At 42.1% G+C, this 17,319-nt stretch overlaps 1 protein-coding gene across 3 annotated transcripts in view; it reads right to left on the bottom strand.

Annotated features, from left to right (window-relative positions):
- Positions 1 to 17,319, bottom strand: part of AGPAT3 (1-acylglycerol-3-phosphate O-acyltransferase 3) — a 92,778-nt gene that overhangs the window by 8,946 nt on the left and 66,513 nt on the right. For all 3 annotated transcript variants that reach the window (XM_052674261.1, XM_052674258.1, XM_052674260.1), the window contains 4 exons: positions 7,977 to 8,203; positions 2,914 to 3,083; positions 2,582 to 2,743; positions 122 to 275 (listed from right to left, as the gene is read on the bottom strand). In XM_052674261.1, the coding sequence (XP_052530221.1) occupies positions 122 to 275; positions 2,582 to 2,743; positions 2,914 to 3,083; positions 7,977 to 8,154 (664 nt within the window). In that variant the 5' untranslated portion in view covers positions 8,155 to 8,203. The remainder of the gene's footprint in view (positions 1 to 121; positions 276 to 2,581; positions 2,744 to 2,913; positions 3,084 to 7,976; positions 8,204 to 17,319) is intronic.

The raw sequence follows: 17,319 nt of genomic DNA on the forward strand, positions 1-17,319 counted from the left end.
GTGAAACAACACTTGACACAGTGAATGTTTATTACTGCCAACTCACTAATTGTGATTAACGTAATGAACTGAGCATACTACACTGTGCTACACATTACAATTAAAAACAGCTTGCCAGTACCTGTTCCCCTGAGACACTGGACAGCAGTGGTAAAACCTTTGGTTCTGGGCAACAGGTGGTACTTCAGTTTGGGCAGCCCCTTGGATTCAGCTACCTCCATACTGATACGATGCTTGGTCTCTGTAAAACGAGTTCCTTCACAATACAGGAGAAACTAGTGCAGCAAGACAAGAGGCAAGAACAAGGATATCTTGTGATCACAACAAACGAAGCAGAACACCAACATTTTTTGAACATAAGCATATATCTGTGCATGTGTACATAAACACTTCAGGAAAAAGCGTATTAATCATAATCATTAAACCTTGCTCATTTACAATTTGTACTGTACAGGCAGAATTACTCATCTGAGGACAGACCTGTTTGTTTGTCTGAAAGCTTTCCAATTGTTTTTTATTATTACTTGTGCCAGTTGTGTTCATAAATAGTGATGTGTTTTCCTAAAACCTTTACCTTGTTCATCATGTGAAGCATCAATCTGACTGCAAAATCCTCCCATACGGACTTCAGGCAGCACAAAACATTCTATCTGTCCTTTTCCAGCCTCTACGTTACCACTGCTCTACTTGAGAGAGAGACCAGAAGCAAAGCAAAGCCATGCCAAGAACCAACAAAGCCCATCTGAGCACCTTGGGGTGAACATCTGTTTAGCCCTGGTCATTTTAACAGGTGGACATCATTCCCATCATGCTTTTGATTCTACCTTGGAAACACTGCAGGATTCAAACGCAAATCTGTGCACCACAGGTGCAACAGACACAGGGGGAGAGCAAAGGTTGCTACTCCTCTTTCTCACAGCACTTCCATGCAATGCTGTAACATTGCAATTCAAATAGAGTACCTGTTGAATGAGTCACTATACACCCTATACACCTGCAATTTGTTAGAGCTGCAGCTGCTCAACTTTTCCTTGGTGCTGTATGTAAATAATGTCCATCACAAAAGGTAAGTTAAAGGAGTGTTAAAACTACAAAGCCATGCCACTTTACTTGGTCCTTGAGGGAATACCCCTTATGGAAACAAGACCAACCACAGGCAGGTGCTGAGGACAGCTGGAGGTGCAGAGGCTGATACTGCACACTGAGCTTCTGGTCTTGAATTCAAGTTCTCTTTCCCCTATACCAAACTCTCATCTTGTAACTCAGTGGAGAAGCAACGCTTTTGAACCCAGCACATGAGCAAGGCACAGACTGCACTGTGAAAAAGACCTAATGAAGAAAGGTTGTACAGGCTGTGCTAATTACAACACTTGGAATGCAAAAAAATAGGGAATTGATTTGTTCAAGTCAATTTTAATCATGATTTAAATTACCACGCAGGAAGTCTTGATTTAAGTAATCAATGCCATCCATATTTTGCATTTATATTTTTTAAGTTGTTTTCTCCAGAGACCAGTCCTTGGATCTCAATACAAAATCATTACAATATATAGATTTACAACTATCATGCAGTCTTGATGAATATTAATGGGTATGTTTTTTTCTTCTTTTATTTTTAAACACTATATCAGAAGGGTGTATTAAATTTTGTTCATAGTCACATATTCTAGTTATTCAATACTTGAAAACACACTGGCCAGAATCCTCTTTTTCTAACCCTTGTAGTTTTCCAATGATAGAAAATCCTGAACGATGCACTCAGTGTGAACAAGGTAAGCCTACTATTTCACCATTCATTTTAACAAGCTGTGTTGAATGGCATCAAAATTCAGTTAAACTGTGCATAAAACCTCTTAAAATGTTTTATGAGCCAAATAACTGTACATTTAACGTACTGCTAGAAAATCAAAACAGTAAATTTATCTCAATATTTTCATTCAAATCTAAAAGAAGTTTACTAGGTTGACTATTCCATAGCAAAGTCTAACAACATTGCATGTAATGAAACATACATGTTTACCCTTGGCTTCAAATAATATCAAAATAAAAAGGAAATATGGTAAGCTTACAATTGCTTTTGCAGTTGTGTATTTTCTCATGACTTTAAGGAAGCATATAATTTTACAGATAAAGAAAACACCAACAGATGAGCTTCCTATTAAAATCTATGGTGCGTGCATCCCTCCATCCCACCTCCTTTTCCAGAAGTGACTTTGGTTTGTGTTCTTTTATCCTACCACAGAAAATGTAACTTAATAGTACACAGATCTGAACTTATGAAAATGAACTTATCTTATGCATTGCACAGCTTTGATTTTATAAATCAAATTTAAGCTTATAAATCATCTATGCAAGCTTCTGAAGTGCTTTCCAAATGCCTATCATTAAGAACAGGCAAACAGAACAACACTTTACATGCACGTACCGAAAGATGCCCTGAAACAGAGATGTTTTCCATGATAACATACAAAGAAAGTAGGGAGCAAACCTTCTCCTGATACATAAGGTATCGCACTGCAAGAGCACAACTTCACTGTTTCACTTCCAGCAGTCAGTACTAGAGGAGGAAGCTGACACTTACCCACATGTATTCAGGATAGTCAGCCAAACGTTTTAATCCCTCAATAACTGTGTCTCTGTCTTCTTCCCATTTCCGTTTGCAGAAAACAATCTCAAGGAAGTACCATGTCCAGCCAATTAGAGGCACGTACAGCAGCTCTTTCTTAGCAAGAACTTTGGAACTCTTGGAGAAAGACAAAAACAACAATCCAAAAATGTCATTGGCTGATGCGCACGAAACGAAAGCATTAAGGTTAAGGTGATAAAAAGCTGACAGGGCTTTAGCTGAGAATCTGCATGGGTCTGAGTCAGACCTCTAGCCATCCAGATGAAGGGAAAGCTTATGGCACATACCCCCAGCACTCCAAAGCGCTCCGTCATGGTCCAGCCACACAAGAAGTCAATTTCAAAGTTGTGATTCAAGATGATGATGACGTGCTCTTTCCCAAAGGTATTCACTGTAGCCTCGTCGGAGAACAAGGTGCACTCTGTGCCTGACCACCATTCCAGCAGCATTACTAACTCTGAGAAACATGAAGAAGAGAGAGATGAGTTAGGGCTGATGCTTACTTACAGAAAACATTCAGTGTTTCGACAGCAGCCCCGTGTAGTGCCTGGTCTCTTCTAACTCCTGACAAGACTTGTCATCTTCTCAATTCAACCCAGCCAAAATTAAGTGAGAGGTTGTAAATCTACAGAACAAGTTACAACGCTATCCTTGAGCAGAATTTAGATAACTGGATATATGCATTATGGATACTTTAACAAGTTTTTAACAGTGGCAAGTTTAGACACTGTACTACGAATGCGAAGTTTTGTGATCACCAGAAAAAATAGCAAAAACTTCATGTCTGAAAACAGACAGCTGAGCTGTTGATTGCTCCACTAAATGAGTACATATTCTCCCAGGTGGAACACAAATTATGCACAGATGCAGCCTAATGCTTTTACTTAACATGAAATAAGTTTTATGGAGGTAAACAGACCCATGAAGGGCTTTTAAAGGGATGTGGTGCACAGATCTTCTGCAAGATATTTTAATATTAGAACACAGGATTCTTAACATTCTACATTATGGTCATCTACAGAGTCAGAAGCAACAGAGATTCAAGCTAGTTTATCAAAATACTTGCACAAAGCCAGGAATGATAAACTGTTTCTTTTGTGTACAGCTAAAGAATGAACAAGCCCTTTCCCCTCTGTCTTCTCCAATTTTCAGTATACCAATGTATCTCCTCCTCCACTCCGTACCTTTCCTTCGTTATCCACTCCTCTTATTTTCAGCCTCCATCCTTTTCATCTTAGAGAGACCTTCCATTTAAATTCAGCACACATTTAGTGTAGTTGCTATGGTTTGCCTATTTATCTCCTTTCAGTACAACGAGGCAGATGGAAAGCATTGCTGGTATCATAGGACAACTATAAAAAGTATGAGAATAGTTCATTTTCCCAGTATGAAGATTTGCTTTCATGCAAACTGTAGTCATTGGTATTTTCTCATTTCAGTAAGTTATAGATGCAATCAAAATTTGTGTGCACAACTATGGCACTTAAAAATTCCAGCTCTTCTGATGCTACTATTACAAATTAAAACTAGTCCTTTCAGTTCTCTACATCAGATTCTGACACACCACACTTCAACCTTCTGCCAGGAAGCCTTGGTTTTGCAAAATGGAACAGTGCCTTCCTGCATGAGGGCTTCTGATCAGTGGGATCACAATTCACACTATTCTGTCTTTGCTGCCAAATAAGAGTAAGTCCAATCTTGCATCAGAGAGAAGGCAAACATAGTACCTGGGTGAATAGTAAGGGAAAATGATCCTAATCTGCTTTAGACACATAGCTTCTGTAGCTTATCTGCCAGGTTGTTCTCCTGTATGATTTTCAAGACTCTCTTATTTGGAGGCCTGACAAATGTATGCAATTTGCTGACTGAGAGAATGCAACCCTGGCTGATTGGAATTGCAGCAGAGAAAAGAAAACTTTATACCAACTAGAGATTTTCATCATTTCTTTACAGCTTTATCTCCTTTGGGAAAGACGTTATTGCTTTCCTTTCTTGTTCTGATTACACTGGCTCAGTGCAAGAACCATAGAATGGTTTGGGTTGGAAGGGACCTTTAAGATCATCTGGTTCCAACCCCCTGCTATAGGCAGGGACAGCTCCCTCTAGATCAGGTTGCTCAAAGCCCCATCCAGCCTGGCCTTGACTGCTTCTAAGAAGGGGGCATTCACAGCCTCACTGGGCAACCTGTTCCACTCTCTCACCACAAGAATTTCTTCTTAATATGTAGTCTAATTCTACCCACTTTCAGTTTAAAACCATTTCCCTGCCAGCTATATGCAACCAGAATGTCCTCAGCTTAGAGCCATGTTCTCCCATGTTGGTGTTTGGGAGAATGGAGTAGTACCAAACACAGTGTAATGCTCCAAGCAATATTGCCTTTTGAACAACTCTAGTAACTGTTATATTCACTGCATTTTCTTAACAAAAATAAAATCAATCCATTTCTTTCTCAACATCAGGTAAAAAGTCTGCAGAGGCAGGTGTGGATGATTTTCTGCAAAGCATTCCTTGTAGTATGGATTCCAAAATAGTGGAGGAAGCTTTGCTTAGACTTGCCAGATTTCACTCTGAAAGAGGAGGGTTGATGAGCCAGAGAATTCATAGGAGGAAACAGATTGTCCTTTACAAGTGTACTGATAAATGAAGCAATTATAACAAGGAGTGGGTTCATTTCCTTTTTCTTTTGGTGTGTGGGTTACAGCTATTTTGTGTGTACTGATCCTGTCAATGCTACAGCGAACCCGTATTTCTGAACCAAAAGAATGTACAACTTGCAGTGTCTGGGATACTCCATGCAGCTGCCACTGAAAACTAATATTTTGCTACAACAAAAATCCTTCTTATGGTGTGGAACCCAAAATACCAAAGCAAGTGGTTTTCTGACTTCCCAAACCATTCAGAAAAGAAAATAAACAAGAGGCAGCATAAAGTTCTAAAATTTGAGTCTGGTTTTGGAATTGGACTAAACTAAACACACTGCTATCCAAGAGCATAAGTCATCAGAAAAGAGTTGACACAGGGACACTTGGAATACAGACTACCCCTCGTGAATTAAATATGCAGTGACGTGTTTTACTTTCAGCCCAGAGTCAGACAGAAATCTCCAGCACCAAGTTACTCCAGGAAGGTGCTGGCAGGAAGGACAGGGAGGAGAGGATGCCACCTCACTAAGGAAGGGGTAATTTGAACCATACCATAGATGAATGCATTTCTGAGCCATCCCTGATTACAAACAGTAGCTCTCTGAACACTGGCAATCCACTCCAGCATACAGTTACGTACAGATGAGGGAAAGCAGTGCTTTAGGACAACTGACTCTTGCTGCTCTCCATCTCTGCACCATGTCCAGGTTAAAGCTGGAAGTGGAGGTGATGGAGAGGTGCTGAAAAAAAAAAGGCAGGGTCACACTTACTGGAGTCTGAGGGGTGAAGCCTCTTTGCAGGAGGGGATAAGATCTGCAGGGCTGCACTCCAGCAGGATATGTGGGGGTATGGCTTAGCCCTACTCCTGGAGTAGCACTGAGTGGGGATAAAGTGCTTTGTGTGTGGCATAAAGAGAGAGCTCAGCTATCACAGTGAGGAGAAAACAAAGAAAGAAGATAGAGCCCACTGGTCTGACTTGTCCTTAAATATCTGATCCACAGCTCTGCTAGATTATCTGAATTCACTAGTACTTACCATAAGAAAGCTTTCATGCCTAACCTACCTCTCTTTTCTACCTTTACTTTTTCCTTGTCCAAAAAATGTTTGCCATGGACACCAGATAAAGTCTGTCTCCTTTCCCTTTTGAAGCCTTGCTTTATGTACTTAAGAAGAGCTATAGTAATACAGCCTCATTTTCAGTGGACTACAACATAGGCACACACACCAACCACTGTCTATCTACCCTTACACACCATTCTTCTGCCAGACTGGCAGAGAACCTTTTATTGAAGGTCATTACTGCTACGGAGAGATCCTACATGAAAAATTCTCAGCCTCAAATGAAACAGTTTCAAGAAAATGACCAAAATGAAGCATCTAGAATATAATACCAAGCTGTAGGTTCACTGCCAAAGGTTTCCTCATAATAGAACACATTTTGTTATGAAGGACAGCATTTGAATTGCTACGTTTCCACAGCTTAATTATTATAAATCACAACCACAGTGCATAGTCTATGGCTTTTTCACTACAGGCCATCAGCACTGTACAATCCCATGTAACATTTACATTCATTTTCACAGCTTAATTTCTCACTCATTTAATTTATAACAGGCTATACACGAGGGGTTATCCTAGGTACAATGCATTTATCTATTTCCCCTGAATCATTTTGGACAATAACTTCCTTTCTCCTGTGCCTCTGAGACAGTTGTCTGAGTAGGTGGGACAAAAAGCACAGGAAAAGGACAATGATCTTAAAACACAACCAAACTAGGTACTTCGGAGAATTTCTGTCGGTAGTACTTCACACTGATGACTTCAGAAATGCGGGTGCCTGTCAGTGGACTGCTCAGTGGTAATTTAAGTACTTGTTCAGGTGATTCATTTACCCAAAGCAGGATGCTGAGCACTAAGGTAAGTGGTTGCACATATTGGGTGGAGATGGAGAACAGAAATAAAATAGATGACTCACTACTGAAATAGGAAGCGACATTTGAACTAAGGAGCCTTCAGAATGTTCATTTCAGAAATCTAATTTCCTGTTAAACTGTATGATGGCAAATTCGAGACAGGGAAGTTTTGCAAAGTCTTAAAAGAGGAAAAGTGAAGCAACTGAACTCGCTGTGTAAAGCTCTCTCAGATGCAGAAGAAGAAAACTGTTCACAAGAGACACAGGTGTCATCGACTGATACCGTGGGGTGTGAGAGAATTCTGAAGCTGTCACACAGTCCAGCTATAAAGGCATCTGTTCTAGATGCTTTCAGACAGACATCTGTCTTTGCAGACTACACAGTCATCTTGAGCTCCTAAATAAGAGGTCAACATGGTCAACATGAAGCAGTCTCTGTGAATTCCACTTGCTCACACTGCTTAGCAGCGGCTCCAAAGCAGGGTGAAATGTTACTGATCAGCAGTTTCCTACCCAGCAAGGAAGGGTATACGAGGTTGTAAGGAGCTTTACTTCCCACTCCTTTTACAGAACAGAGGGACACTATGTCTCAGTGACTTGACTTCTGTACATTTGCCCAGTATTTCAGAAAATACGGTGGCTCTGAACTACTCGGAAAGCGTCTACTTCCAACATAGCAGCTCTCTTTCGTGTGTGTGTATATGTGTAGATATTTTTTTTCTTCATTTAATAAAAAGAAACCAAAAACACTCCCCTCCCCACCCCCAGACCTCATGTCTCCTTCAATCATACTCACGGCTCCAAAGTGAATAGGCAAGGCGACAGTTTACTCGGCGATAAAACTGCTTGTTTATGGGCCAGAGGATTAGTGTGCATAGTTGAATGAAGTTAATGATCAGTCCACTCACAACAAAGACAAACCCAATGAGGAGGTGAACAATGAACTGGGTCTTCAGAAAGGCAATGAAGCCCATGATAACCACTCAGAAGCGTGTGCAAGGGCCGTCACTCAGAATAACTGTCCTGCAAGAGAAAGAAAAGCATCTAATTGAGTTTGGATCCACAAGCCCTGAGAAAGGGCAAAATAGGAGCGCTGAAACAGTTCGTGCAACTTCAGCAACTGTAATCCAACCATATAAACTGTTTGCTCTCCCAGTCTGCCTCATTCAGGTTTTCATAGAATAAGTCATCGATGGTACAAATCACTTCCACAAACAGAAAGGAACATTCATTTGCAATTTACAGCCCACCAAGAAGATCTGAAGATGAACCTCACAGTTCTCTCTTCAGACAAAGCTCATATAATCAGACAACACTGGGAGGAACACAGACCCATGCAAACCAGTCAAGCCCTCACAAGTAAATAAAATGAGCTGCAACTGCTGTGCCTTCTGGGGTTGCTGCTCCTGAACTGCAACAGGAGTCTCATCTTCCCTCTTCATCTTCCCTCTCATCTATCCATAAACAGCATGCTGAGCCTCCAAGACTGCATAAATGAACCGATGCCTTCCTAGCCTGACCTCAAAGCTCAGCACAAATCTCTTCTGAACAAGCACAGACTGAGGGCAGCCAGGTGTTACAAAGGCTTTACTACATGTTTGCTAAAACTACAACAGTACAGCAGTCCATGTGCAGTGCAAGTTCTTCACCCTGCAGCAGATTCATGATAGAAAGAGCACAGCTGGTCAAGAGCATCAGCCTGGCAAACTAAGACATGGAAAGAGAAATTAGGTATTTCCACATGCAAAGACCATGCTGGGGCAAGTTCAATAACTTCTCACCATGTCAAGCCATAAACCAGTTAGTAGGAGGAAAAAAGTAAAATAATAAAAAATCCTTAGGCTATGTAGCTGTACAAACTTGATCTGGGAAAGGTCTTGGCACAGAACACGTGTCCACTTCTGAATTAGCCAGAATGCTTAACCTGGGCATGGGCCATGTTTATCCCTCGTGCAAGAAGCTGGGTGATGTGTGAACCAGCAAAAAGTCATAGGAGTTCAGGCAAGTCTAATCCAACACAAATCCTGCCCGTGTGAACGTAACTGAACAAAGTATTTTAAACAAGAAACCTGACTGAGTTTATTCCAAAACTGTGCTATCTCACACTGGCCTTTCTGATCTATTGCTTGCTAGAAGATCTTCAATGAAGCCAACCAGGTTACCAAACCACAGATTCAGTACCTCACGCAAAAAATAAAAGCACACCCCTTAATTTCTGCCAAAGTTTGCTGCAAGTATTTATGTTTTCTCTCTGCAAGTGTTGCAAATGACAGGAGCAACCAGTAGATGGTAACAAGTACATTTGACAAGATGAGCATCCAAAGGTGATGCTGAAGTTCCCAATGCCTGGAAACAAAGCACTTTCCAGCTGTGAGGAACCAAATGCCACCTGCTTACATTATGGTGCTATTTATAAAACTCAACAGTAGTTTTACTTGGCAAAGCTTATTCTCTTCCTGTCTCTTCTACATCTTAGTTACTGCCTTTCAAGCTACAAAGTGTCCAGCTTTTACACAATTAAAATCTCTTTGCATGATTAATAATCTTGTTACTTCAGAAGTACATTATAGAGGGAAAAGGCACTATTGTGCCTACCACAGAAAGCAGAGCGAGTTGAATAAGCTGATATTGAAGCTTCTGATGAGTAATCTAAATTCTCCCAGTGTTTTCCCATAAAAATGAAAGAAATATTTCTTCCAATAATAAATTATTTCAGGAACATCTGTTCGGAAGCAGAAACTCATGTTTAAAAAGAAGCAAGTGATGCCCTCCTTCCTCTCTCCTCCCTCACTGAAGAGCTGCAGGGTGTAGTTATCTTCCAGAAGCCCAAACCCCACACCACTGTTGACAGATACCATCCCATTCAGGAGTACTACCATAGTACTCAATGTCCAGTGCCCTAAAACAGCAATGGGTTCATTTATCTTTTCAGCTAACACGTGCTTCTCATAGAATCATCTGGGTTAGAAAAGACCTTCAAGATCACCAGGTCCAACCAGCAATCTGACCTACCAAGTCCCAACGTTCCACGTCCACTCATCTTTTAAATACTTTCAGGGATGGGGATCCCTGCTCCAATGGCTGATGCGAAGATATTTTTCCTAACATCCATACTAAACCTCCTCTGACTCCCAGTAATTATTTCTCAGATCGTGACTTGCCTTCTGTACAGACACATGCAGGCAGCTTTCCTGATGACTGTATCCTTCACAGTTATCATACTAGTGCTTACTACCTCCCAAGTCACAGTTTAGCCCATTGCAGAAAAGTATTATTAATAAAGCACATACAAAAAGCATGAAGAAAAATGAAGTCTCAAGTATCATCCTCTAATAAAATGATTGGGCTGCACTTCCACATTCTCTTTGATTTGAGCAGTCTGGAGCACTCTGGTATTTGCCCTGTAAACTGAGGACACTGCCGTATTAGGCACCAAAGAACACATCATGTTACCCAATGGAAAGCTGGAGACAACATGGCATGTTGCCTCTCCAGCTTTGCTGTGAGCGGAAATAGCGTCTGTCACCTTTGCTCCAGTTCCCTGCCCTGCACTCTGGCATCATCTCTTGGTGGATCATGAGAAAGGTAAAGAGAACTGCAACCGAAGAAGAGCTGGTGTCCATTTTGCCAGTCCCTCACTTAATTGCTCTTGATTTTTTAAGGTATTTATTAAGTTCACCTTAACACAGGAATTCTTTATTCTCCTGCCCATGTAAGACAGTCATGCAATTCAGGACAGACCAACAGGCAAAGGACGGTCAGCAGGTGCTTTACTGAATCACAGAGACAGGCTGGGAAGAAGAAGACAGAGAAATTTTGATGGAATGAGGAAAAGCAGAACTTCTACATCTCACTGACATATATGAAGACCAGCTAAGGGAAGTGGTTAGGAACCGAGCACCTGCTTCAGCTTAGACAGCAAGTCTCAGCACCGTTCGCTTATTTTGAATACGTAAGCATGTTCACTGACGTGCTGGTAAAATCTCTCAGTTTTACTCCCTCCTTTCCCAAAGCAACTCGTATCTCCACAGCACTGACCCATAACCACAAAACCTCTATTTCTAACTGTTCAGCCACAAAGAGAACCACGGGTAACTTTTCACAGCCTCAAAAAGGTCCTACTTCTCACACTCATGCCACAGGGCAGCACTAATATAAAACCCATTTCAAAGCAAGTGGCATACTTCCAATGCCTTTAAGTGCCTTATCTCACAGGGTCACTTGACTATCAGAGATCACTCCCCATAATATTAATCTTCTCCAACAAGAAAATTCTTCAGCAGTCCTGGCTAACCAGGGATGTCCCATCAGACTGGAGACTGGCAGATGTGACGTCCATCTTCAAAAAGGGCCAGAAAGATGATCCTGGCAGCTACAGACCTATCAGTCTCACCTCAGTGCCCAGAAAGGTTATGGAATGGATAATCTAGGGAGCCATCATGGACCAATTAAAGGTTAACCAGGGCATCAGGCTCAGTCAGCATAGGTTTACAAATGGTAGATCCTGTCTGACAAACCTGATTTCATTTTATGACAAGGTGACCCGCTTAGAAGGTAAGGCTGTCGATGTGGTCTACCTGAACTTCAGTAAAGCCTTTGACACTGCCCCCCACAACATCCTCATGGAGAAGATGGCTGCCCATGGTTCGTATGGGCAAGTGCTCTGCTGAGTGAAACACTGGCTGGATGGCCAGGCCCAAAGAGCTGTGGTCAATGGAGTTAAATCCAGTTGGCAACCGGTCACAAGCGGTGTGCCTCAGGGCGTGGTATTGGGGTTGCTTCTATTCAACATCTTTATTAACAATCTTGATGAGGGAATTGAGTGCACCCTCAGTAATTTCGCAGACAACACCAAGTTGATCAGCCAGAGGGGAGAAAGGCACTACAGAGGGACCTGGATAGACTGGATCGATCGATGGGCCAAGGTTAACTGTATGTTTCAACAGGGCCAAGTGTTGGGTCCTGCATTTTGGTCACAACAACCCCAGGCAACCCTACAGGCTTTGGCAGGAGTGGCTGGAAAGCTGCCTGATGGAAAGAGACCTTGGTGTACTGATGGATAGTCCTGAACATGAGCCAGCAGTGTGCCCAGGTGGCCAAGATGGTCAATGGCATCCCGGCTTGTATCAGGAATGGTGTGGTGAGCAGGACTAGGGAAGTCATCCTGCCTCTGTACTCAGCATTGGTGAGGCCTCACCTCAAGTACTGTGTTCAGTTTTGGGCACCTCAGTACAGAAAGGTCATGGAGATGCTGGAGCAGATCCAAAGAAGGGCAACAAGGCTCTTAAAAGGCTTGGAGAAAATGTCCTATGAGGAGAGATTGAAGGAACTGGGGCTGTTTAGTCTGGGGGGGAGGAGGCTGAGTGGAGACCTTATTGCTCTCTTCCAGTATGTGAAAGGTGCTTACAGCACCAACAGCAGGGTTGGTCTCTTCTCACTGGTGACAGGACAAGGGGAAATGGCCTCAAGTTGCCTCAGGGTAAGTTTAGGTTGATATCAGGATACACTTCTTTACAGAAAGGGTTGTTAAGCACTGGAATAGGCTCCCCAGGGAGGTGGTTGTGTTTAAAAGCCATTTGGATGTGGCGCTCAGGGACATGATTTAGTGGAGGGTTGTTAGAGTTAGGGCAGTATGGTTAAGTTGTGGTTGGACTCGATGATCTTTAAGGTCTTTTCCAACCTGAGCGACTCTGTGATTCTATGATTCTTAAATACTTCACACCCTTCTGAGCTCCCACCATGTTTACCCCATTCTCAACTAAAGGGCAAGAGCTGAGCACTGAGGCTCCACATTCACACAGATTCACAACCACAGATACGTGGAGTTACGCCATCTTTCTCCATTAGCCATCTTTCTGCATTCATCACAGCCATAAAGATTAACCTGCTTTGAGACATCTACATCTCTTTTAAATGTGGCTCAAACCTGCTACCAAGCTCAAAAGCCATTAAAAAGCAGAATGGCAGAGAGCAATACTGCAACTCTTTCATTTCATTAAGAAATCAGCTTAAAAATGAAACAGATGCAGCACAAACCCCGAGTGCATTACTGTCATTTTGTGAAGTTTATATTTATTTGTGAGCTCCAAACTAAAAATGAAGCCACTAATTATTCTATGCATGCAGTATTTCCATTTTTAACTCAGGGTTTTAATTCATTTACTGCTGCCACATACATACAATCCTCTGACGTTCATAAGGTATGCATGAGTAAGAGCACAGAGTTAGAAATTGGTCCTCTGGTTCTAATATTCCAACCCAGTGAGAATTAGTATGCTTACAACAACCAAAGCTGCTGCAGCATTACTGACATTGTCAGTACTGATGACCTTTTGTCTTCAGGTTTTTGAGCATGCCCTGTTTCTGTTTTCCAGTTGCTTCTACTCCACCAGACAATGATTATCTCCACTTATGAAGCTAATTACTAATATCTTTTGCTCCGAACCTGTTGCCCTCACTTTGATTTCTATTATTTTGCCTACCTTGTATTTTTGCTGGTTGAAAAATTAAGCAAAACCCTTATGAGACTGAATTCTGCCATTTGCTCTTGTATTTTAAAATACTGTACTTTTCAAACTGAGCTTTGTGAGCCTCCTTGCTGTTTGTAAAAACTTGGCAATCTTATGAAAAAAGGCCAATAACACTGCAAGTCAAAAGCAGTACAAAAAAACACTTTGGTGGTCATGTCTCATCAAGAGTTTCCTGACTGTTTTTCAGAGCTCTATAAACTCTGCTTATCAGAAACACATAAAGGAAAAACCAAAACTCTTTTATTTTCACAGAGAGGACTATTTGTTCCATGAGCTGCTCTGTGAGTGTGAGTGGGACTGGCATGAACAGCAGCATCTGGAGCTGATGAAGCTGATGTACTGAGAGAAGTTCTCTCAGTACACTTTCTGCCTTCCAGTTTCACAGAATCACAGAATAGCAGAATGGCCTGGTTGGAAGGAACCTCAAGGATCACCAAGTACCACCACAGGCAGAGCCACCAACTTCCCCATTTAATACCAGACCAGGCTGTCCAGGGCTCCATCCAACCTGGCCTTGAACACCTCCAGGGATGGGGCATCCACAGCCTCTCTGGGCAGCCTGTGCCAGCGCCTCACCACTCTCATAGTAAGGAACTTCCCCCTGACATCCAACCTAACATCCATCCTTCCCTCCCTCAACTTAAAGCCATTTCACCTTGTCCTACTGTTATCAACACTTGTACAGAGTTGACTCCCCTCCTGTTTGTAGGCTCCCTTTAGGTACTGAAAGGCTGCAATGAGGTCATCCCGCAGCCTTCTTTTCTCCAGGCCCCCAAATGAGCCCCCCCCCCTTCTTTTCTCCAGGCTGAACAAGCCCAGCTCCCTCAGCCTGTCTTCGTAGGAGAGGTGCTCCAGCCCTCTGACCATCTCAGTGGCCCTCCTCTGGATCCCCTCCAACAGCTCTCTGTCTTTCTTGTATCAGTGTTTCCTCTAATGAACTGATGCACTTTGCTTTTAAAACCAGCTATGAAAATCAGTACTGTAAGCATCTTTGCCCTCATGTCCCTTTACAGTATTAGAAAGTCCAAGAGCACTAACCATCTATCCAACAGTCCAGGCAGACTTGTGAGGGAAAGCAGTGCTCCCCCAGGACTCAGTTATTTCAGGAGCACAGGTATAGAAGAACCACTGGCAACAAGAGCTGTGTAAGTAGCTAGAAAACACAGCTTAGATCAACAGCAGTGAGTCAGAGAAATGCATATGAAAGGAAATAAGGTGTAAAAAAGAGTTCTGGTATCCATTTGAACAGTCTGTACCAAGGATTCTCCAGATACGCTGTAAAATAATAGTCAACTACTCAATCACATCCCACACAGCATTACAGACTGTCTACTACAGACCAAGCCTTTTAAACCTGAGCAAGACAGGAAAATTATCTTAGTTTCTAATACAATAGAGATCTAATTTCTCTGCACATTCCTCTGCCAAATGCAAGACTGATTCAAAGTTCATTAAAAAAAATCCTGCGTGTCACGAATTTCCAAAATTGAGGTGTATGGAAAAGGACATTGAAGCCGAATTCAACACACAAAGTTGAAAATTCGTTTCCTAGTTGTTAGAATTAAAAACGCGATCTCAAGGGAAAAAGAAATGCAGAGTTGCCATCATTAGAATTTATTCCTTGAATTATTTTCAATCTCAATTGCACCGGTTTCTAGAAAAGGTCAGGAGTGAAAGATCATCACCATGATCTATCTGGTGATAAATATGTTTGCTACATTGGTCTGGTTCTCCAGCCCATTAAACCATAAAAACTTCCACTATTGTCCATAGGTTTGGCTCAGTATGTTTACAGATTTTTGATGAGTCTATTTGCCCCGAATAGGAAGATTTTGTTTGACTCACCCTCCTAATGAGATGATGGTACTTCAAGGTCAAAATAATAATAAGGTGTGCATATTGCTCTGACATCCATCATCATTTAATAAGTGCACAGACTGAACACATTACCTGGAGAAATTACGCACAGCAGAAGAACACAAAGTAAAGTGCATTGCTAATGCAATGGTCAGTCAGAACAATGACAATCATGGCAACAAAGCTGTCTGTAAACATAAGAAACAGAAAGCAAGCCATGTGAGAAGCACACACCGTCAGCAGAAGCACCAGTCCCTGCTCCTGGACTCTTCCATTCTCCACCACTCTTTAATGTTACTACCAGACTGAGTTTACTGATAAGATTTAGGAGATAGTAGGGTACAAACTATCAAGAAGCAGCGCTTCTTTCCACGTGCCAGTGAGTGCCATTTGGGAGTGACCACAGAAGGCCGTCTTTCCATCCCACAAACCCCACACCAGGAGATGGCCACAGTGAGGGGCAGCCTGTCTGTGCCCTGGACACCACCTGTGGAGCACTCTGCTACTCAAACTGTCCTAGAAGAAATGTCCAGAAGGGCCCATACCATGCTGGGATGTCAGCCCCAGCACTTCTGCCTCCTTTTGAAAGTGGAACAGCTTCCTATCGAGTTGCTCAGGAATAACAAATAAATAATTAAAAACCCACCAAAATTACCAGTTGTTTAACTTGTATTTATGAGATAGAAGACCACAAAACATGTGAACAAAGCAAAGAAAAGCATCCCAATGACTTGATGGAACCAGGAGGGAATGAAACAGCTCTGGGTAATACTTATCACTGTAGTGGAAGGGCAGACTGCCCTGCCTTTCCTGCCCTAAATGAAGCGGAACTGACACGATTAAACTTCTTCCCTAGCTGCAGAGTGTTGCTTCTGCCTCTGCTAGAGGTGCAACTGTATTTTTCCAACTTGTTGCAGCTGAAAAGATGAACAGGATTAAAATGGCTATTTTCCAAATTTAATTTCAACCACTTCCTTTTATTCTCTTCACATACAAAAAAATAAAGAGAGCAAGTATGCCCAAATTTAATTTCTACTAACATTGTACTTAGTTAGCTCAGTCTCTATTTAAACAAATGGATCAAGTAACTGAAGTGAGTCCTGGTTTGCTTAGAAATTCACAAACTGCAGGACAGCCACCACAAGGACGAACTGCTTGAGGAATCTCTCCTTGCAGGCCTCTCTGTCTACAAAGAAAATGGGTATTTTCATAAGCAGTTTCTGCTCATGACGTGCAAACGGGAACACTGGTGTTTTAAATTCAGTGGGTGAAACAAGCCCAGGCAACTTCACTATTTGTGCTGAGTATCACTGAACTGCGGTGACATCATTATTTCCATAGCATGGATTTGCTCAGTCATGAGACTACAGGATTCTAGTTTCCCACCAATTCAAAGGCTGCATGTGCATCTACGAACCTTATCTATATTCAGGAAGACCAACAGTTGTAAGGTTTAGCCAACTAAGGATGGTTTCAACTACAACATGTCGTTCAGAACAGGTGTTTATCTGTTAGTACTCTCCTGTGTACGTGCAACACCATTTGTCACCTTTCAGTCTGCAGTTTGGTGCTTTGACTTCTGTATAAACAGTACTGATAGTTTTGTTCACAGAATTATAGAACCATTAAGACTGGAAAAGAAAACTAAGCTCATCTAGACCAGTCACTCACCTATCACCATCACGCACACTAACCACAGAATCAGAAAATCACCAAGACTGGAAAAGACTGCCAAGATCATCCAGTCCAACC

This window comes from Tympanuchus pallidicinctus, unplaced genomic scaffold (assembly GCF_026119805.1).
Source record: "Tympanuchus pallidicinctus isolate F22 unplaced genomic scaffold, pur_lepc_1.0 scaffold14, whole genome shotgun sequence".
Classification (NCBI taxonomy): domain Eukaryota; kingdom Metazoa; phylum Chordata; class Aves; order Galliformes; family Phasianidae; genus Tympanuchus; species Tympanuchus pallidicinctus.